The following is a 22,987-nucleotide window of genomic DNA, read 5'->3' on the forward strand; positions in this document are numbered from 1 at the left end:
GCAATTTTATTATGTTACTTGCTGCTACGGAACACTTCATGGGCGAGTCCGATTCGCACTTGGCCGCTTTTTGTATTATGGGGCGTTTTCACTCGCAGTAGCCACACGCGCCACATTTAATTTTGCAATTCGTAAGTTGCTGAGGTACAATATTGTATACTAAACTTATCAGGTTTATTTGAAATGACAAGGAAATAAAATATGTCAAAAAATATAATTATATACTTAGGCCACCTGATATCTTTGAAGAACAGAGTGATAAAGACATAAAACGTAGAATTGTCCTGTTTTGGGGAAAGTAGTGGAGTCTACGAGAAATTATGAAAAATAAGGACATATCTATTAATACATAAATAAAATTATATGAAACTGCAATTCTGCCTTGTCTAACATATTAGGCTCTATGACAAGAACATGAAACAAAACTAGCTATGGAACAGAGAAAGATGGAACGTAGTATGTTAGGAATAAGAATATCAGACCGAATAAGAAACGATTATATAAGAAAGAAAACTAAACTAATTGACATCATCTATAAGAATAGAATAAGAATAATTTATTGAGAAAACCTTATTGCTAATGTTACATTATGCGTGAACTTTTACATTTTACGTAGGTACATTGTTACGTGCGCCTGAACTAGGAATATAATCCTGTATCTCAGGCAGAGAGATAATATTCTAGTTTAAAGAACAATAAACAATAAATAAATTAAAATCATGAACATAGAGACATAAATATGTAGGTATTGAATTATCATACACTTAGTAACCAAGTTTTGCTGTGTCAGTGTCTATAATATCTATAAAGTAGGTCGATCGTGTTTATTTCATTAACCGACTTCCAAATCTCAAAGAAGGAGGTTATCAATTCGGTTGTATGTTTTTTTTTATTTTTTTTATTTTTTTTTTATGTTTGTTACTCCATAACTCCGTCATTACTGGACCGATTTTGAAAATTATTTTTTTGATTGAATGTATATGCATACAAATTGGTCCCGTTTTTGTCAAAACCCAGTTCTGATGATTAGATCCATGAGGAATCGAGGGAACTCCTCAAATCTTAAAGGCACACACATAGTGATTTTTGGTTTTTTATCAACGAATCAAGCATATACATCCAAAAAAGTGACATTTGATGAAGTGGAAGTGCTGATGATGATCAGAACGGAACTCTTCAACGACGCATAGTTCACGGTTGGCGATTTGTCCTCTTCGTTATGTTTGTTAAGCAAGTTAAGTTTTTAAGCCACATTTTTGTCAAGCTCGAGTTCTGATGATGGGATCCATGAGGAATCAAGGGAACTCCTCAAATCTTAAAGGCATGCGTATAGAGATTTTTGTATTTACATCAGAAAATCAAGCATTTTCATTAAAAACTGTCGCATTTGATGAAGTGGAACTGCTGATGATGATCAGAACAGAACTCTTCAACGACGCATAGTTCACGTTTGGCGATTTTTCCTCTTCGTTATGTTCGTTAAGCAAGTTAAGTTTTTAAGCCACACTTTTGTCAAGCTCGAGTTCTGATGATGGGATCCATAAGGAATCGAGGGAACTCCTCAAATCTTAAAGGCATACGTATAGAATTTTGTGTATTTTCATCATAAAATCAAGCATTTACATTAAAAACTGTCGCATTTGATGAAGTGGAACTGCTGATGATGACCAAAACAGAACTCTTCAACGACGCATGGTACACGTCTGGTGATTACGAATTTCGATTTTGACTTGGACTGGGACCCGGACTCGGACTCATACCCGGACCCGGACCTGGACTCGGATCCAGATTCGGATCCGGACTCGGACCCGGACTCGGATCCTGACTCGGACCCGGACTCGGACCCGGACTCGGACTCGGACTCGGACTCGGACCCGGACTCGGACCCGGACCTTGGCCCGGAAAACCACTATGATACCTTAACTAAATAAACCACTATGATTACCTACCATAAAATGTAGGTATAAAGTATGATGATGCCAATCTTACTAACCCCTCCCGCTTAAACCCCCGTACACCGCACCGCATGCGCCATTAAGTGGGTTAGGTTAGGTTTGAACTGCGATCCTCACAGAACCGAACAAGGGTTAGGTTAGGTTGAAACTGCGAGCCTTACAGAAACGGAATGCTACTTGAAAAGTGGGTTTAATTAGGTTCGAACTGCGATCCTCACAGAACCGAACTGCTATCTGAGAAGTGGGTTAGGTTAGGCTAGAACTACGACCCTTATGGCTCCTCTACACGATGGGCCAACGCCGGCCACTCCAAGGGACGCATTTATGCGTTAGAGGGAGCAAGTAATATTGCTATCTCTTTCTACCGCATGGCTGCGTCCCTTGGAGTGGCCGGCGTTGGCCCATCCTGTAGAGGAGCCATTACAGAAGCGAAATGCTAGTAGAAAAATGGGTGGTTTTACCTCCTTTTCTACATAGTGTACTATCTACTATAATCTTTCACTGGCCCCCAAAGAAGTCGTTTTTTTTTCTTAAAAATTATTTCATTATAACGTTGTTAACCGACTTCCAAATCTCAAAGAAGGAGGTTATCAATTCGGTTGTATGTTTTTTTAATTTTTTTTTTTATGGTTGTTACTCCATATCTCCGTCATTACTAGATCGATTTTGAAAATTCTTTTTTTGATTGAATGTATATGTATACAGATTGGTCCCGTTTTTGTCAAAACCCAGTTCTGATGATGAGATCCATGAGAAATCGAGGGAACTCCTCAAATCTTAAAGGCATACATGTAGTGATTTTTTGGTTTTTATCAACAAATTAAGCATATACACCCAAAAAAGTGACATTTGATGAAGTGGAACTGCTGATGATGATCAGAACGGAACTCTTTAACGACGCATAGTTCACGGTTGGCGATTTATCCTCTTCGTTATGTTTGTTAAGCAAGTTAAGTTTTTAAGCCACATTTTTATCAAGCTCGAGTTCTGATGATGGGATCCATGAGGAATCAAGGGAACTCCTCAAATCTTAAAGGCATGCGTATAGAGATTTTTGTATTTACATCAGAAAATCAAGCATTTTCATTAAAAACTGTTGCATTTGATGAAGTGGAACTGCTGATGATGATCAGAACAGAACTCTTAAACGACGCATAGTTCATGTTTGGCGATTTTTCCTTTTCGTTATGTTCGTTAAGCAAGTTAAGTTTTTAAGCCACATTTTTGTCAAGCTCGAGTTCTGATGATGGGATCCATAAGGAATCGAGGGAACTCCTCAAGTATTAAAGGCATACGTATAGATTTTTTTGTATTTTCATCATAAAATCAAGTATTTACATTAAAAACTGTCGCATTTGATGAAGTGGAACTGCTGATGATGACCAGAACAGAACTCTTCAATGACGCATGGTACACGTTTGGTGATTACGAATTTCGATTTTGACTTGGACTGGGACCCGGACTCGGACTCATACCCGGATCTGGTTCGGACCCGGATCCGGTTCGAACCCGGACCTGGACTCGGATCCGGACTCGGACCCGGAACCGGACTCGGACCCGGACTCGGATCCGGACTCGGACCCGGTCTCAGATCCGGACTCGGACCTGGACTCGGACCCGGACCCGGACTCGGACCCGGACTCGGACCCGGACTCGGACCCGGACTCGGACCCGGACCTTGACCCAGAAAACCACTATGATACCTTAACTAAATAAACAACTATGATTACCTACCATAAAATTAATGTAGGTATAAAGTACGATGATGCCAATCTTACTAGCCCCTCCCGCTTAAACCCCCGTACACCGCACGGCATGCGCCATTAAGTGGGTTAGGTTAGGTTTGAACTGCGATCCTCACAGAACCGAACAAGGATTAGGTTAGGTTAGAACTGCGAGCCTTACAGAAACGAAATGCTACTTGAAAAGTGGGTTTGATTAGGTTCGAACTGCGATCCGCACAGAACCGAACTGCTATCTGAGGAGTGGGTTAGGTTAGGCTAGAACTACGACCCTCATGGCTCCTCTTCACGATGGGCCAATTCCGGCCACTCCAAGGGACGCATTTATGCGTTAGAGGCAAGTGATATTGCTATCTCATTCTACCGCATGGCTGCATCCCTTGGAGTGGCCGGCGTTGGCCCATCCTGTAGAGGAGCCATTATACAGAAGCAAATCCTAGTAGAAAAGTGGGTGGTTTTACCTCCTTTTCTACATAGTGTACCATCTACAATAATCTTTCATCGGCCCCCATGGAAGTCGGTTTTTTTTTCTTAAAAATTATTATTAGTTCACCTTGAATTGCATTTTGAGAGGATTACGGTCAGTAGGGCAAATTAAACATAAGGTAAATAAAGCACTTATATTGATGACAATTCTATACAAACATTAAATACTTAAGAATGAAAAACCTTATCGATCTAGACGTCGATAAAAAAGATAATAACTACAAACCAACTAGTTAGGTATATTTAACCAAACAATTTTATTAAAATTAACAGATAATCTTTTAAGAGCATGTATTTATTAGCCGTCCCCGTAATCAATCGAGTTTATGTACCGCTGATGCCATTTTCCTGACGGGACAGTCAGGGTCCCCAGTTGTATGACCATTGGGTTTTTTAAAGTGACTGCATGATGCGCATTTGGGATTTTCTGCTTTAAATGGGCAATCCTTGTCCGAGTGCCCTAGATTACTGCAATGTCCACAGGTGGGCTCTGATTGCTTGCATGTTTTGGCAGCATGGCCGTAAAAATGGCACTTGAAACACTTTGTAACACTTGTGAAATCTTTGACAGGACATGATGACCAGTTGATGAAAACTCAGTTCTGAGATATGAGAGCTCGTCGTATATAGGCTGGAATTTCTATCACGTAGTTACAGGACTCTGCATCTTTCTTACCCGACTTATGGCTTAATTTGATAGACTCGGGGATGTGTTTTTAAATGTCAATTTCAATTTTTCTATGTCGTCCTTAGTATCAGTGCTGATGATAACACCGCCATTTTTAACTTTACGCAGCGCTCTTACGTGCAGTTTCATTTCTTCAGGATTAATACATTTTTGTACTAGGTTTTTCGTTTCCTCGCTTGACTTCGACTGATCTTTAGGATACATTGCGACTGAGCTCAAATTATTAGGACGAATTTCGTTTTTGTTACTGGTTTTCACCATATCGGCAAAAGAAAGTGCGTGTGTAGCCGGTCTGTTAGTGTTATCGATACTGTCCTTGAGGGCTCGTAAACTGTCTGATAGGTCTTGTTTTTCTTGAAGCGTCTGGAGAGTGCAGTGGTTAACGAGTGCCTTTGCTTTAAGGCCTTGGTAAAGAACTGCCAAGTTTGCGGAACCGTGGGAAACCTTTCGGCAAAGATTGTGGATCCTGAGTTTTTGGTCGGAGTTCAATTTGCCTTCCGTCGATATGCTGCAGATTTCACTAAGAGATTTATGGTGCTCATCCAGTTCTGAATTTGTGATATTGGTACCGGGTCTAGACTGGTCTGGTCTTTTGCGCTCGTTGGTTGTGCATTTTCATTTCCGGTATTCGGTGGTACTGGTGTTGATGGCGGGGAACGCTGAATCTTGGAACTTCTGCCAAACGGGCTGTTATTAGCACTCATTCATATGTTTACGTTACACGTTACATGTCCGTCTTTGAGCCACAAACTTACATATATGTACCAAATTTCAACTTAATAGCCTGCTAACAGTCAGTGTGCGTACCCGCGACACCGCCGTTGCAGTTTGGACGTGAGGCCTGCTTGTTCACTTCGCCTGCTAACAGTGAGTGCTCGTACCCGCGACGCCGCCGATGCAGTTTGGAAGTGAGGCCTGCTTGTTCACTTCGCCTGCTAACAGTCAGTGTACGTACCCGCGATGCCGCCGAGGCAGTTTGGACGTGATGGAAACCCGCTTGTTCACTTCGCCTGCTAACAGTGAGTGAACGTACCCGCGACGCCGCCGAGGCATTTTGGACGTGAGGCCTGCTTGTTCACTTCGCCTGCTAACAGTCAGTGTACGTACCCGCGACGCCGCCGAGGCAATTCATTTTTTCCATAATACATCTATCCATCTCTTGATAAACATTGTCTTTATCTCGTGTGCATACTAAGCCGACCCTTTAAAAGAAATACACTGTTATTCTAAATATTAATCAGCATATTACATTTCTAACGTAGCTATGTGCCAAAGAGAATTTTCTAAACTGCAAAGTTCCCATGAAAATGTTGTCGATATTTTCTTCTGAATGTTTATTGCCAAACCTTCGTATCTAGACACGTGGCAGCGTGTCAAGCCAAGTTCAAGCAAAGGAACTGGCTAGCCATCGCCGAGTGTAATATTACACGAACCACTTGGTGCCACTTTTGACCCTTCTATAACTCAAAACCTCTTTAACGTTAACACATAAAACTACGTGTGTTTAATTATATCCATAAGGACATTTAGAAGCCCAAATTTCATGAGACTAGATCAAACGGTTATTTATAAAGATATGAAGGTCAAAAAGTCGTAAATTTTAGCACTGACTGACTGACTGACATATACCTAACCTACTTCCAGATGACCTATAAGGATCAAATTTGATATCCAGCTCGGTAATTGTGTGTAAGCATAGTAAAAAATCTAAAAATAAAAAAAGTTAGAAAATAGGGGGGATCTCCATACAATTTTTTTTTAATTGGAGCGTTGGAACCGTTACAAGCAGATATTTGAAACTATCCCAATATAATAATATGTATTATTATATTTGCTAGGTATATAATAGAAATATAAAAATAAAGTTAAGTCACAAAATAAGTGGTGTCCCCACACAAAAAACTTGTAATACGCGCTAAAAAACCGGCCAACGGTGTTACCTGGTTTGTTAGTGCACAACACCTTGCGCTTTGTGACTATGCGCTGAAACTTGGCACAGTTGATTGTTAGCTGGTCTTGAGCAGAAACAGACCGGTAGACATCGAGAACCACGTCTCATTTAGTGGGGGGAGGGGGGGAAGTTCGACGCCGCCGCGCTTTACTTGGAGCAAGCCACCACCTTAATAATATTTTGTATTGAGATCACTCTGACCCACGCTTAATATTATTTTTTATCTCCCATTTATCAATAGTTTTGTATACTACCTATATATTTTCTGAAACGTAATAAGTGTAGCTTTACGAGTGTATTTTTTGTTTTAGATTCCTGTTACACTTAAAAAAAACGGGCAAGTGCGAGTCGGACTCGCGCACGAAGAGTTCCGTACCATAATGCAAAAAAAAAAACGGTCACCCATCCAAGTACTGACCACTCCCGACGTTGCTTAACTTTGGTAAAAAATCACGTTTGTTGTATGGGAGCCCCATTTAAATCTTTATTTTATTCTGTTTTTAGTATTTGTTGTTATAGCGGCAACAGAAACACATCATCTGTGAAATTTGCAACTGTCTAGCTATCACGGTTCGTGAGATACAGCCTGGTGACAGACAGACGGACAGACGGACGGACGGACGGACGGACGGACGGACAGCGAAGTCTTAGTAATAGGGTCCCGTTTTACCCTTTGGGTACGGAACCCTAAAAAATGGTAATTATGAAAAAATCAAAAATACGTTTTTTAGTCTTTTCTACTTTATGCTTTTTTTTGTTAGAAAGTGCATTGTTTTTGTTCCAAAACTAGATTCTTCATCCTTAATTTATCCGAAAATGATATATTACATGCCATAATAGGTATAGTTTTAGAGGAATATTGCTCCAAGTGAAGCGTAGCCGCGTCGAACTTCCCCCTTCCCCCCTCACTAAATGAGAGGTGGCTCTCGACGGCTCCCGGTCTGTTTCTGTTGCTTGGCACAATCAACTGTGCCAAGTTTCAGCGCATAGTCTCAAAGTGCAAGGTCCCCATACAACGGTGTGCATTAACAAACCAGCTATGTGTCGTAACATTAAATCTCAATACCTGCCTAGTTTTCTTTACAAAAAGTAATGATATCCCACCAAAAACATAAATGTAAAAAAGGAGAGCCAAGTTCAATACAAAATTATGCTTGGCTGTGGGCTTCGCCGTAAAAAGAATGGAGATCTAAATGAGTGCCAAGTTCTATGCAAAATCCAAATATGTAATTGTAGGAACAAAATAACATTATGAACAAGTATTGAACTCTATGTCTTTGCTTTATTGGATACCTATAACAATTGCTGTTATTTAAAAAAATGTGAGATCTTAAAGTAAGTTTATTTAGGTAGGTAGATTTGACTTGGCCAGTGATAGATATGAAATGGGAGGGCGCACAAGTGACACACAACGTAGCTGTTAGCGAACTGATTTATTTAACCCGTTACCTGGTTTATATCGCGGTGGGCGCAGCCACCATGCGTACTTACATCTACCTATGCATGCATACACAACAATCCCTTCCCCATAGTTCCTTACTCTAACTTAAAACTAGCACAGTCCAACCAGCTTAGAAGTACTGTTTATAATCAAAACGCGGGCGAGCCCGCTTGAGCCGTGAGGACGCGGCCGGTGGGTCCGTGGACTCGGGAGGCGCGTCGTCCGCTGCGGCGACGGCGGCGGCCGGCAGCGGCGGCGTGCGGCTGGCGGCGGTTGGCGGCGCAGGCGCAGGGGCCGGGCTTGCAGGCGCGGCCACAGACGGCGTGTCGAGGGGCCTCGCATGTTCCTCCTCCCCCATTGTTGGTTCCTCTTCGTTATTCAGGCCTGCAGGCTCGTGTGACGGGGATTGCCTAGTCATTGCCTCCGGTCCACCAGCTAATATGTTAGGCACCCCAGTAGATGGTACGGTGAGCTGTGGCCCGACATCAAAAATGGGCGGTACGTCAGGAGGTGAAGACTCGCTGAAGACTTCCGGTGTTTTGTTTGGCTCGGGGTGACTCACGGTTGTCGGTGTGACTCGGCCCTTATATTTAACAACTTGGTTAACATGTCTTTTCACTATTTTGTTTGTTTTATTGTCCTTTATAAGATAAAGCACACGACCTAAGTTTTTACTATTGTTCCCAGGGTCCAAGTGAAATGATTTTTATTTGTAAAGTTTTTATATAAAACTAACTCGTCCGTAATGAATGGACATCTGTTTACTCCGCCGTAATATTTAATCTGCGAGCACTGTTTATTTTTAACAAAAGAATCGAGTACGGTGAGCGAGGTTGATGACCCTTGTGACGTAACACGCAGTAAATCTAATCGTGATCTTAATTGTCTACCGAATACCAGCTGGGCTGGTGATTTCCCGGTAGTAGTGTGTTTTGAATTTCGATAATGGAATAAATATTTCAGTAATTGGTTATTAACACTTTTACTTTTGGAGTTTGACAAGAGCGCGGCCTTTAGGCCCTTTTTTATAACTTTAACATACGACTCCGCCATACCATTACTGGACGGATGATACACCGGTGATGTTAAATGTTGTATGCCATTTAAAGCGCAAAATTCCTCGAAGTACTGACTAACAAAAGAAGTGCCATTATCGCTGACTATCGCATAAGGAATACCGTACCTAGACATGAAATCGTACAATTTATCAACCACGTTAATTGATGACGAATTTGTTTTCATATCGTAGCATTCTACCTAGGGTTTGCACGACGGATCCGAAATGTATGGGAAGATCCGCGGATCCGGATCCAGATCCGGATAATTTCATACATTTCGGATCCGGATTGCAAACCCTAATTCTACCCATTTACTAAAGGCGTCGACTATGACTAAGTACCAGTGTTCGTTTATAGGCCCGAGAAAATCCAAGTGTATCCTTTGGAATACATGTGTTGGTATTTTCCATGGTGCGAGCGGAACGCGCGGAGGTGTTGGTCGCAACCGAGTACAAATCTCACAGGGAGCTCACAGGCCCCTATCAGGTTCTCAATGGCGGCATCAATGCCCGGGAACCAAACCCGCGAACGCGCCTCAGCTTTACTCTTCACAATGCCTAAATGTGAGTCGTGTAGCTCTGAAAGAACCTGACTTTGTAACGCCAAGGGAATAATGACCTTATGGCCTCTCATTAAAACCCCTTTTTCAACCGATAGCTGTAATCTACATTGATGGTAGGGTTTCATGTCGATATCATTAGTTTTGCGAGGCCAACCATTTTCAACGAAATAAACAACCTTTTTTAGAGTCGCATCATTACGCGTCTCCTGCTGCAACCGATCGATAGTAATTGGTAAACTACTGCCCTCTAAAACAAAATGTACATATGCAGCGGTGTCCTCCGCTCCCGCGCCCCCCTCGCGCGTCACCGGCTCGTCCGGCAACGACGCGCGAGATAAGAAATCGGCGCAGTTATTTGCACTACGTACATCCCATATAACCATTCCAGTCGCAGAATCATCAAAGTGGTAACTAAATGTCAGATGTGTCGTAACAGAGTCCACACAATGTGTCTAGAATTGTTTCGAAACAAAGTGTCGTCGCCGTGTCTACACTTTTCCGTAACAAGGTGTCGACACATTTGTGTGCACTTTGCGTGCGGTTTGCGACTAAATCTGACAGCAAATTTGTGACAGCAAATGTCAATATAAAATACCTCTCGAAAACCAAGGTTTGTCAAACTACTATTAGTGTCTCGTGTGCTCGTAAGTAATTCTAGTAAGTCATCATGGGCGATGCGAATGATAAAAATAGACCAAAACCATATAAACATCCAACACCCGTCAACCTTTTACAGAAAAGTTTTTAAAGAAATGCAATTAGCTACTTAGGTCAGCCAACGAATGCTCAAAAAAGTTGTAGAGGGAAATGCTCGGAACACAATTTTTGACTCTGTAACTTGGTTTGGACAAGTTAGGAGGTGAACATATCAAAAGTCCCCGGCCGTAGCCCTTGAGCGGGGGGAAGAGAGGGGGCTTTGAATGTCCCATTTTCCGGTTTTTCGATTATATCTCGGAAACTATGCATCTTAGCGACATGGCCACTTATACAAAATGAAAGTTAATTTAATTTGTTACAAGTTTATTCAGTCAATTTTTTCGATATGTTGAATAGTTTTTGAGATATCCGCTCTTGAAAGTTTATTTAGGGCTCTCAATTTTATCTTGATATATCTACATCAGTGAAGGTGCTAGGTCGTGTATGGTATCGTTTTCGTATAAATCTGGGTTGCTGAATCCATTTAAGGTATCACATAGAAACCATTCCACAAAATTTAAAAAATCTTTTTAGGGTTCCGTACCTCAAAAGTAAAAAACGGAATCCTTATAGGATCACTCGTGCGTCTGTATGTCTGTCTGTTTGAATACACAAAATAGTTCTTTACCTATAGATGACAGGAAAACCTATTAGAAATGTGCAGTCAAGCGCGAGTCGGACTTAATGTACGGAACCCTTAATACGCGAGTCCGTCTCGCACTTGGTCGGTTTTTTTTAACTCCTCTTGACGCTTAACCGCTGAACCGATTTCGTTGAAATTTGGTATAGAAATAGTTTGCGTCCCGGAACAGGACATAGGATAGATCTTATAACCAAAATCATCTTTTGAAGGTGTGAAAAGTGGCGTGGAAATTTGTACGGGAAATCAATAACCGCTGAACCGATTTATATTAAATTTGGGATGGTCTACATCTTTGATTTAGTTAAAAATGATAAAAAAAACATGACTTCAAACCTAAACTTAACCAGTATTAACTTCAAGAAGTCAATTCTGAATTCCTCCCTACACCTCATTTCACACCTTTGAAGGATGATTTTTGAGATAACTTATTATGTCCTGTCTCGGGACTCAAAATATATGTGTACTAAATTTAAATTAAAACTGTTCAGCAGTTTAAGCGCGAAGAGGAGTTTAAAAGAAAGTAAGTTTATATGTTTTTACTTTGGAATGGTGTCAATGTGATACCATAACTAAATTTGGTACTGCGAATTTATACGAAAACGATACCAAACATGGCCTCGTTTTACTGTTGTAGAAGTCAAAATAAAATTGAGAGCCCTAAATTCTTATTACTTGACCAAACTTGTGTAGAAGGAAAAGGAAAAATAAAAGTCTTCGGCAGGAATATAAGACACAATTTTTTTTTTATTGCGTTACTTTTTCAATCATCAAATATAAACATACCTTGATTATATTATTCTAGTGAGATCCTCACAGATAAACAAAAACATTTACTTAAAAAATTACAAGGTCGAAATGTCATGGAACTTGTGAGAGTAATACGTGAAAAATAAAAACTTTTATGACAAAAAAATCTGGACACAATTTAAGAAGCATCCTATTGCGTCGAGGAATCATCTGTATTTTTGCTTGTTTCATTACCTCCTCGCTTCTTTTTTTGTCCTTTGTATTCTGTAGCAATTTGTTAGATCTGAAAATAAAGATAACTTGCGTCGTCACGGATGTCGATTTATAGGTTTTAGGGAGTGCAGAATTCGAAAACGATGATCATTTTATAATCCAAGATGGCCGCTACGTATTTTGTCATAAAAGTCGTCATGAATATCATTTTATAGGTTTTAGGAAGTGCCAATTTCGAAAATGATGACCAGTTTGGAATCCAAGATGTGTGCCGTGCACTTTATCATAAAAGTCGTCATGGATATCGTTTTATAGGTTTTAGGGAGTGCAGAATTCGAAAATGATGACCATTTTGGATTCCAAGATGTCTGCAGTGCACTTTGTCATATAAGCCGTCATAGATGTTGATTTATAGGTGTTAGGAAGAGCAGATTTCGAAAATGATGACCATGACCAACAAAACGACATCCATGTCGACTTTTAACATAGTGCATGGCCGCCATCTTGGATTCCAAAATAGTTATTATTTTCGAAATCTGCGCTGCCTAAAACCTATAAAACGGCAGCCATGACGACTTTAATGACATACTGCATGGCCGCCATTTTGGATTCCAAAATGGTCATCATTTTCGAAATCAGGGCCCCCTAAAACCTATAAAACGACACCCATGACAACTTTTATGACATAGTGCGTGGCCGCCATTTTGGATTCCAAAATGGCCATCATTTTCGAAATCTGCGTCCCCTAAAACCTATAAAACGACATCCATGACGACTTTTATGACATAGTGCATGGCCGCCATCTTGGAATCCAAAATGGTCATCGTTTTTGAAATCTGCGCCCCCTAAAACCTATAAAACGACACCCATGACGACTTTTATGACATAGTGCATGGCCGCCATTTTGGAATCGAAAATGGTTATCGTTTTCGAAATCTGCGCCCCCCAAAACCTATAAAACGACACCCATGACGACTTTTATGACATAGTGCATGGCCGCCATTCTGGATTCCAAAATGGTCATCATTTTCGAAAGCGGGGCCCCCTAAAACCTATAAAACGACATCCATGACGACTTTTATGACATAGTGCATGGCCGCCATCTTGGAATCCAAATTGGTCATCGTTTTCGAAATCTGCGCCCCTTAAAACCTATAAAACGACACCCATGACGACTTTTATGACATAGTGCGTGGCCACCATTTTGGAATCCAAAATGGTCATCATTTTCTAAATCTGCGCCCCCCAAAACCTATAAAACGACACCCATGACGACTTTTATTACATAGTGCATGGCCGCCATTTTGGATTTCAAAATGGTCATCATTTTCTAAATCGGGGCCCCCTAAAACCTATAAAACGACACCCATGACGACTTTTATGACATAGTGCATGGCCGCCATCTTGGAATCCAAAATGGTAATCATTTTTGAAATCTGCGCCTCCTAAAACCTATAAAACGACACCCCTGACGACTTTTATGGCATAGTGCATGGCCGCCATTTTGGATTCCAAAATGGTCATCATTTTCAAAATTGGGGCCCCCTAATACGTATAAAACGACATCCATGACGACTTTTATGACACAGTGCATGGCCGCCATTTTGGATTCCAAAATGGTCATCATTTTCGAAATCGGCACTCCCTAAAACCTATAAATCGACACCCATCTCGACTTTTATGACAAAGTGTTTGGCTACCATCTGCATGCAAGACATTTCTATTATTTTTACGTACAAAAATGGCCCCCTGTCAACTTCCAACCGAGATTTAATCGATAATTTATTCGATTAATGTTCAGATTAATTCAATTTCAATATATGTTAGGTCGACTAATCGTGATTAAAATTTGAGGATTAACTTTTTTTATTCCATTAATTAGTCGAATAAACAGTTAATCTATTAAATCCCATCTCTGACCACGTCATTTTTACACTTTGAGAATATCTGAAAACAAATGAACACAAGGAGCCATTTTGCAAATCCAGTAACTTTGTTATTACTTTTGACAGCGCGTGTCATGTGTCTACACAGAGTCGACACAAAGTCGAAACATTTGCGACTACTTTGTGACTGCAATATTTCTCAGCCTTAAACCATATTTATACATCATAATTAACAAGTTTCGTAGTATGTAAAGCGTTATTTCTGTTATTTAAGTATAGTATACGCATCGAAGTACTAAAAATGCATCAAATAATATATTTATGAACACAAGCACTGAGAAGTAAACAATTTCATTTCCGGCTAAACTAAAACAATGTGGTGGCGCGTTGATTATATTACACTTAGTTTATCAAATCACTCGAGCAGTTTAATTCCCCATAATAATTTAAGTCCTATTGTAATATAAATGCAAACAATATATAATTACGTCTTGTAATCCGTTTTAGAGATGGCGTATTAATGTCACTTACTTTTATTTAACTATTTTTCCATCTGACAGTTTCCATTTGACAGGAACAAAATGAACGAATGAACGAATGATTTTGGCATAAAGTAGTCGCAAACCCGAAACAATGTGTGCACACGGCGACCACACTTTATGTCACTTTGTGTCATGTGTCGACCCTTCCCCATTTCTGGTAACTGTGTCGACACGGCGACGACTCTGCGACTGGAATTGTGACCGAAACAGACGGTGTCGACACAAGATGTGTCTACACCGCGTCGTAACGGCGACTGGAAATGGTTGTATGGGATATTCTATAATGTAATTGTATGCAGATAAAAATATCGCATACCGTTGCAGCCTATTTGCTGTTATCTCCGGTATTCCTCGGTGCGGACCGAAGATAGATAACAGCGGTTGGTGATCTGTGCGCAAAATAAAAGGTTCCGCACGTGCATATAAATATTGATGATATTTTTTTATGCCGAAAATTAAACTTGTTGCTTCCTTTTGTATTTGTGCATATTTCTTTTCTGCGGCATTTAGAGTCCGAGAAGCAAAAGAAATGGGACGTTCGGACCCGTCTGGCTGAATTTGCGATAAAATCGCACCGAGACCTTGGGGTGACGCATCACAAGTCAAAATTAATTTAGCATCTGGATTATAATGCGCAAGGACTTGGTCTGATGCTAACCTGGTCTTAATCTCTGTGAATGCCTTTTCGTGCTCTGTTTTCCACTCCCACTTTACGTCCTTTTTTAAGAGGTCGTACAGTGGACTTAAGATGGCAGAAGCCCTTGGCACAAAGTTCCTATAATAATTGATCAACCCCAGGAATGACTGTAGTTGATTTATATTTTTAGGAACTGGTGCCTCGACTATTGCTTTGACTTTAGATTTAGATTTGCTTATACCATCTTTATTAATAACGTGGCCTAGGTACGTTATTTCATTCTGGAAAAAAGAGCACTTTTCCTTCTGAAGCGTCAGCCCCGCGTCTCTAAAACGCTGTAATACCTGGTGCAGGCGCGCGACGTGCTCCTCCCTACTCCGGCCCGTGATGAGTACGTCATCCAGGAAGCACAATACTCCCTCTAAATCGGCAAGAATATTATTTAGAGCACGTTGGAAGACCGCTGGGGCACTTGACAACCCGAAAATTAACCGCCTATATTTGAACAACCCCCGATTGGTATTAATACAGGTAATATTATCAGTGTTAAGGGTGTATATGTAAATAGGTTTTGATACGTTTACACTATTATCTATGTCTAGTCTTAAGTTCTTTTTTAATTCCATATTTAAATTCTAATGTTATTTTGACTGTTTATATTTTTGTACGTCAGTTCGCAAAATAAATCCATCACAACTAGTCGACTTGCTTGGTTATTGATTATTTTCCACTTTAGCTATCGAAATTCCCTCTTCTTTACTTGTCTGTCTTCTTTATTTTGGTCCTTCTTCCTCACTCATGATCTTGCGATCTAAAACCAAGCAGTCGGCTAAAAGCGCAAAAATGACGCGCTCGGAAACGGGTACCCCTGCCACGGGTAGGCTCGGCCAGTCCAAAAATTTGGATCACGGTGCGGCCGACGCCACCGTACCACCCGCGGCTTCCGACCCGCAAATCCCCGGGACGTCTCGCGAGTGCCTCACAACCGGCACCAGCGCCGAACAAGTTAATGTTCCCCTCAGTTGCAGGTCTCGCGCTTCGGGCTCTACGCGATCATCGGCCACGATCAGGGCACGACGATTGACCGCGGAGGCCCACTTGGCCCGCAAAAGCATAGAAAGGGAACAGGAGCTCTTTCAACGCGAGCTCGACAACCAACGGAAACTCCTTGAGCAGGTTAAACAGGTAGAACAGCTTGAACTTGAAGCGAAAATAGCCGCCTTAGAAGCCGAGGAGCGATCCAATCATACGGTTAGTAATGCATATTCTCGTACAGCATCTTGGGTTCGTGACGTAAATCAGGAAAGGCAACCCGTAGACACACGGGCCGAAGTGGGTGTAACTATTCCGCCCCATATAGCGGTAGTTACCTCCATGACTGCCGATCCCCCTATAAATTTACGGCCAGAACCTACTGTAGAGTGTAATGTAGTAAATAACCGTATTAATTCACCTTTATTGCGTGAAAACGTCAAACGTCAAAACGGCCACGATAATGCAGTGATTGATTTTAATAATGATCATGTGAATGAAGAGTGCCGCCGTCAAGACCAAACCGAGCCAATAACCGGCTCTGTTACGCTTTTACAAGCTATTGCCGATACGGCTGCCGCAGCTAAAGCGCTCGCCGCACGAGATGTGCCAAGAAAAGCTAAAATTGAGCTTCCAACTTTCTATGGCAACTCGTCACAATGGCTTCAATTTAAATACTTATTTGATAGTACTAAAACTTCTTATTCCACCGCAGAAAATACGGCGCGTCTACATAACGCACTCCGCGGGCCCGCCCGGGAGGCCGTCGCCTCTTTACTCAACACCGCGGCAGCTTCCGAAGATATAATGGCAGCGGTCGAACGTACATTTGCTTGCCCCGAAATGATTGTCTTCGGCGAAGTACAGATTTTGAAAACGCTGCCTCGGCTCGGGCCTGACCTAAAGGAGATAGGTATTTTCGCTAATAAGGTACGCAATTCTTTGTCTACTATGAAATTACTCGGCCTACGAGAATATTTACAATCGCCGGAGCTGTTTCATAATATTCTAGGAAAATTTAACCCTTTAATGAAAATGAGATGGTCTGATTATGCGTCAGATTTGTCAGAAACGTCAAACCATCTCAAGTCAAAGTTAGAACTTTTATCTGACTTTCTAACACGCGAACACGAACGCTATATTAAATTCGCTTTATCGCCAGAAGTAGGGCTTTCTATGTCAATACCGCAAACGCAACAATCACGAGTACATTTTCCAATGAATAAACCATTTAAACGTGAAACTATACATTCCGTCACTCATGACAAAAATAAAGCGATTGGTAAGATAGTGTGTTTATTGTAAAAAATCCCATAATATAAAAAAATGTACTGAATTTACGTCGTTATCTGTTGACGATAGGTGGCGTTGGTTGCGTGAACACAAAGTTTGTTATAGATGTCTAAAAGACAACTCACACCTATGGAAATTATGCAAAAGCAACCCTTGCGGGGTCGATGGTTGTACTTTTCGACACAACCCTCTTTTGCACGGCAGGCAGGAAACGTTTACATCACCGCCTCCACCCGATACACGGATTAATAACATCATTTGCGTTCCTGCGGCTGAAAGTGGTACCCAGCATTCGTCGAGTTCCTCGCCAGCCGATAATAAGGTGTCAGACAATAATGTGACTGTGTCTAATATAGGTATATCGTGTAACCAACATAAAACGTCTAATGAAATATGTTCAAATATTACAATGTTGAAGGTTTTACCAGTGACACTGTCAGGGCCAAATGGCAGCTATGAAACCTTCGCGTTTCTCGATGATGGTAGTACTGCGACTATGATTGATTGTAAAGTGGCTGCTCGCCTAGGTTTGATAGGACCTGAAGAGTTCATAACTGTCAATGGTATCATGGGTTTACAAAAAACTACAAAGGTAAGATACGTTGACTTTTACATAAGAGGTAAATATGAATCTGACATCCATTTGGTAAATCGTGCTAAGGCTGTACAATCGTTAGGCTTGAACGAACAAACTCTATCTAGAGAGACTATTGAATCTTATGCTCACTTAAAAGACCTAGCCGAATACTTGACATAATATGCTGACGCTACACCAACCGTACTTATTGGTGCTGAGCATTGGCATCTGTCAATATGTCGCGAGGTTTGTGAAGGCAGACGTAACGAGCCCGCCGCTTGTCGCACTTTGCTTGGGTGGACTTTGTATGGACCAACGAGTAGCAAAACCAAGCCAGTCGAGTTCGTCAACCATTGTCAGTTAGACCGCACTGAACCTTCTGAAAATGAACGCCTGGAGTCACTGATAAAGGAGCAATACAAACTCGACTCGCTCGGTATCTCTAAGCGCGAGACTCTATTTAGCAAGCTAGACTCCCGTGCCGTCGAGATTCTTGATGCTACCACCACACGCTTACCGACCGGTAGATATGAAGTAGGTCTTCCGTGGCGTGACAACATACAGTGTGTTCCCGATAGCTACCCACAAGCTTTATCAAGATTTCTAAGCCTGGAAAGGCGAATGATTCGTGAGCCCGCCTTCGCTGACGCGTATAAAAAGTTTATTGATAACATGATTGCTAAAAATTATGCTGAGGAGTGCGATTCCGGCACTTATTATAATCATCTTATCACTAAAAGCGTCAACACCAGCATTGATCTCAAACACGATACCAATTTAGGCGATTATCCTAATAAAATTCACACCTTATCTGATAACTTACAACCTAGTACAGTCAGTCCGAATAAAGCAGAAACAAATTTTGACATTGAGCTGTCAAGTGTGAATAACAATAAAAATAAATTAAAAACCGAATCTGAACCTAATAAAAGTGACATTAACGCAAGAATAAGGTGGTATTTGCCTCATTTTGGCGTGTACCATCCACAAAAACGTAAACTTCGTGTTGTCCACGACGCAGCCGCGACTAATCAGGGTGTTTCATTAAACTCGTTGCTGCTTCAAGGACCTGATATTTTAGAAAATTTATTAGGTATTTTATTTCGGTTCAGAGAGGGCGCTGTTGCCATAACAGCTGATATTAAGGAAATGTTTCCTCAAATAAAAATCCGTGAACAAGATCGTGACGCACTACGTTTTTTATGGCGCGACGTTCAGTCAAGGGAAACAACGCCTCTAAAAGAATATCGGATGACAGCTGTCATTTTTGGAGCATCGTCCAGTCCTTTTACTGCGTTGTACATTAAACATAAAAACGCTATGTCTCACCAAGATTCGTATCCAGCGGCAGCCAACGCAAGTATCCATAGTTCCTACATGGACGATTTCCTGGATAGCCTGGACGATGTGGACGAAGCTGCACAGATGGCATCCGATGTTGTGACTATTCATCGTAACGCATGTTTCGAAATGTGTGGCTGGATTTCTAACGATTAAGGAGCATTGCGTCTTGTACCGACTGAACTGCGCGCCGCCCAGCCTAGTGAGATGTCACTTGGTAGTGAGTCAAGTAGCGTCAGAGCCTTAGGTGTTTCATGGGATCCTATATCAGACACTATCGGATTTAGGACCGGTTTAGAAGGTCTCATACTACAGGGCAGTTTTAATAAACGCAAAGTGTTGTCCCACCTCATGAAAGTATACGACCCACTAGGTTTGTTGGGCCCAATAGTGGTCAAAGGGCGTATACTGCTTCAGGAGGCGTGGAGATCCAATATTGACTGGGACACACCATTTCCACCATCACAGATTTTAAAGTGGAACGAGTGGTTTAAGGAACTGTCTGACGTATCTACAATTAGGATCCCACGATGGTACGCCAAGCTCAATGGAGAACCTCTACACAGGGAGCTACACATTTTCGCGGACGCGAGCGAGCTTGCCTTTGCCACCGTCGCTTATTGGCGCTTATTGTATACAGATGGTACAGTCAAGCTCGCACTCATCACCAGTAAGACGAGAGTCTCACCTTTGAAGCCCACTTCAATTCCTCGTCTAGAATTGCAGGGCGCTTTGATAGCTTCTCGCCTTGCTGTCACTATTAAAGAGTTTCATAAGAAAAAACCTTTACGAACTTTCTTGTGGACAGATTCAAGAACTGTCCTCGGTTGGCTCAGAAGTGACGCACGAACGTACAAACCCTTTGTGGCCCATCGCGTAGGAGAAATTACAGAAAATACGCGCGTGCAAGATTGGAAATGGGTCCCAACTGATTTGAACGTTGCGGACGATGCCACTAGGATTAAGCCGCTTCATCTTAATCCAAACCACCGATGGTTTACAGGTCCCTCGTTCCTCCTCGATCCTCCGGAGAATTGGCCTGTTGAACCAGCTGGTCAGCCTATAGTCCAGGAAGAGCGGAAGCAGACTTCTGGACTTGTGGTTGGTCATCTGACAATTACCGCGGATTTCAGTCGTTTTAGTGACTGGCTACGATTACTTCGTGCTACTGCTCGCGTTTTGCAAGCTGCGTCCAAATTTCGCTCGGCTTTAGATCGCGTAGGTCGCGTTGCTCCTAGCACCGATGTTAGGCTTCGTCAACGTACGAATACACCTACGTCCACCACTCTAATCCCCCTGACAGCGGAACTTATGGAAGCCGCAGAAAGGCACGTCCTGAAGAAAGTACAGTCTGAATCATTTAGTGACGAAATCCCAATAATAGAACGTGGAGAATTGATACCAAAGAGTAGTCGCCTGGCGAAGCTTTCTCCCAGAATGGGGCCAGACAACTTGTTGCACCTAGCTGGCAGAATCGTTGCCGTACAAGACGTCGGTTCTGAGATCAAGTTTCCAATCATTCTAGATGGACGACACCCAGTAGTGCGCTTATTGGTCAATTTCTACCATCGCAAGGCTGGACATGCAAACAATGAAATGGTGGTCAATGAGGTTCGACAAAAATATTGGCTTCTTCATCTGCGCAGTACTGTTCGAAGCGTCACCAGCAAATGTTTGTTCTGTCGCATCAAAAGAGCAAAGCCAATGAATCCGATGACCGGTAACCTTCCTCCTCAGCGGCTTGCCCACCACCGCCGCCCATTCACGTACACTGGCTTGGATTATTTCGGCCCAATAAATACCAAGATCGGTCGAAGACAAGAGAAACGTTATGTGGCCCTGTACACCTGCATGACATCCAGAGCCGTTCACCTGGAGCTTGTACATTCCCTTTCTGCTGACTCCGCAATAATGAGCCTGCGACGGTTTATTGCTAGAAGAGGAACTCCCAATACTGTATATTCTGACAACGGTACATGTTTTATTGGTGCAGACCGAATTTTACGAGAATTTTATCAGCACGAGGTCTACGATTTTGCTGCCAATAGAGGAATAAAATGGAGCTTTATTCCTGCCGCTGCTCCTTTTTTCGGCGGATGCTGGGAGAGACTGATTCGCACCATCAAAGTCGCGCTGAACGCCACATTACGTGAAAGAGAACCTAATCCCGAAGTCCTAGTAACTCTCCTTCTAGAAGCGGAGGCAATTGTAAATTCTCGACCTCTGACCCATGTCCCTATTGGCCCTGAAGACCAGGAAACCCTAACGCCCTTCCACTTTCTAATTGGCTCATCTTCTAACCAGGTTCTGCCTGCAACCCTTGACGACCGAGACCTTTTAAGACGTGCTGACTGGAGGAAGGCGTTGAGATTGGCCGACCACTTTTGGAACCGATGGGTAAAAGAAATTCTGCCAACCATGCAACCTCGCCAGATAGCGGAGAACAGAGAGCACGACTTGACTGTTGGCGACTTAGTCATCATTGTAGACCAAAACCTACCCCGAGGAACCTGGCCACGCGGCCGCGTCGTTGCTACATTCCCTGGCAGAGACGGAGTGGTCAGGGTGGTGGACGTAGCCACATCAGGTGGAATTCTTCGTCGACCTTCTAAAAAATTGGTCAGATTAGAGGCATAAAGTCTCAGTTGATATCTAGTCTGGCTAGTTTTGTGTGCTTTCGCACACAAGGGGGTGGGATGTTAAGGGTGTATATGTAAATAGGTTTTGATACGTTTACACTATTATCTATGTCTAGTCTTAAGTTCTTTTTTAATTCCATATTTAAATTCTAATGTTATTTTGACTGTTTATATTTTTGTACGTCAGTTCGCAAAATAAATCCATCACAACTAGTCGACTTGCTTGGTTATTGATTATTTTCCACTTTAGCTATCGAAATTCCCTCTTCTTTACTTGTCTGTCTTCTTTAATCAGGGTCGTCAATTTCAAATTGATTATACGCCATGGACATATCCAGTTTTGTAAACTCAACCCCTCCGTGTAATTTAGAGAAAAGTTCTTCGATAGTCGGCAGGGGATATTTCTCAATCAATAATTGTTTATTTATTGTTTGAGAGTAATCGGCACAGATCCTAACTGACCCGTCGCGTTTAAGCACTGGCACAATGGGCGACGCGTAGTCAGAATATTCGATCTGCTCGAGAATACCTAACCGTACTAAACGTTTAATTTCACTATCGACCTTATCCTTCAGAGAAAATGCCACGGGCCGGGCTTTGTAAAAAACTGGTTTGGCGTCGGGCTTAAGCGTTAATTTTATTTTATATTTTTTGAACCGACCTAGTTTATCCGAAAATAATTCTGGATAACGAGTCATTAAATCGCTGACATCGTCGGTTTCGGATTCCGTTTTCGAGCAATAGAGGATAGGCGCGAGCTCCAATTTGAATTTGGACACGAAGTTCCTCCCTAGGATAATCGGGCCCCCTTCAGGAATGACGTGTACATCGAGAATAATAGTCTTGCCCAAATACGCG

General features: G+C 42.0%; 1 protein-coding gene and 1 pseudogene across 1 annotated transcript; one reads left to right on the forward strand and one right to left on the reverse strand.

Annotated features, from left to right (window-relative positions):
* Nucleotides 1-8,393: 8,393 nt before the first annotated feature.
* LOC134669323 (uncharacterized protein K02A2.6-like) lies at nt 8,394-11,057 on the reverse strand (annotated as a pseudogene).
* Nucleotides 11,058-19,841: 8,784 nt separating this feature from the next.
* On the forward strand, nt 19,842-22,127 carry LOC134669326 (uncharacterized). Its single transcript, XM_063526836.1, has one exon. The coding sequence runs from the start codon at nt 19,842-19,844 to the stop codon at nt 22,125-22,127; it is 2,286 nt and encodes a 761-aa protein (XP_063382906.1).
* The last annotated feature ends 860 nt before the right edge of the window (nt 22,128-22,987 follow it).

This window comes from Cydia fagiglandana, chromosome 12 (assembly GCF_963556715.1).
Source record: "Cydia fagiglandana chromosome 12, ilCydFagi1.1, whole genome shotgun sequence".
NCBI classification, from domain to species: Eukaryota; Metazoa; Arthropoda; class Insecta; order Lepidoptera; family Tortricidae; genus Cydia; species Cydia fagiglandana.